Source organism: Notothenia coriiceps, unplaced genomic scaffold (genome assembly GCF_000735185.1).
Source record: "Notothenia coriiceps isolate Sejong01 unplaced genomic scaffold, NC01 NC01_scaffold00035371, whole genome shotgun sequence".
Lineage (NCBI taxonomy): Eukaryota > Metazoa > Chordata > Actinopteri > Perciformes > Nototheniidae > Notothenia > Notothenia coriiceps.
Window position 1 is genome coordinate 1 of NW_011368072.1, and position 761 is coordinate 761.

Here is a 761-nt window from a genome sequence, read left to right on the forward strand (position 1 = left end):
TGTCAGATGGTATATTACGCTGTTTTTTTTCTGCTTCGAATAGTTCTCTCTTTTTTCACCATACCTGTGTTTGCATCACTGAGAGAAGAAATGGAATCTAAAGTGTAAACGTTTGCAGTCCTGCAGCACAAATTCAATCACACACTTTAAAATGTGTGTCTGCAGGTGATCGAGTGTCTGAAGGAGAACAAGCGTCAGCTGACTCAGAGATGTCACCAGAAGATCTTCAAACTGCAGGAAGTGGAGATGGTGGATCCAGAACTGGACTACCAGCTGATGAGAGTCTGCAAGCACATGATCCGGGTAATTATGATGTGTTTACTTCCACAAGGACCGTGCAAACAAATACCTTCATCTCAGAGAGGAGAAGGGAGGCCAGATTTGAGCTAATGGCTAATGTCCATCTGCAGTCCTTAGGCAGGTACACTACAAACATGGCATCCTCTCTAAACCAGTGAAACCAGCACATTATAACAACACATCATATTTATATAGCGCGTTCCCCAGCGCTCTAAATAACAACAACAACAACAGTCCTTAGCTCAGTGAAAGTAGGGGAGAGCAGCAGAGGGTGAAAGCAAAGAGAGAACAGGTGAGTTTTGACGTTACAGGTCATTCATTTAGCTGAAGCTTTTATGCAAAGCAACTTAACATGTGTCCTAGCAACCATGAGGATACACACTCCAGAACAGCACAGGCCTGCAGGTACGCTGGCCTCAATCAGACGAGCCTTTTAATGTCAGACAATAANAAGAAATGGG

General features: G+C 43.8%; 1 protein-coding gene across 1 annotated transcript in view; it reads left to right on the plus strand.

Annotated features, from left to right (window-relative positions):
- Positions 1-165: 165 nt before the first annotated feature.
- Positions 166-761, plus strand: part of LOC104962802 (Golgi apparatus protein 1-like) — a gene marked incomplete at both ends in the record, with an annotated part of 1,451 nt that continues 855 nt past the window's right edge. The window contains one exon of the mRNA XM_010791301.1: positions 166-303. Within this exon, the coding sequence (XP_010789603.1) occupies positions 166-303 (138 nt within the window). The remainder of the gene's footprint in view (positions 304-761) is intronic.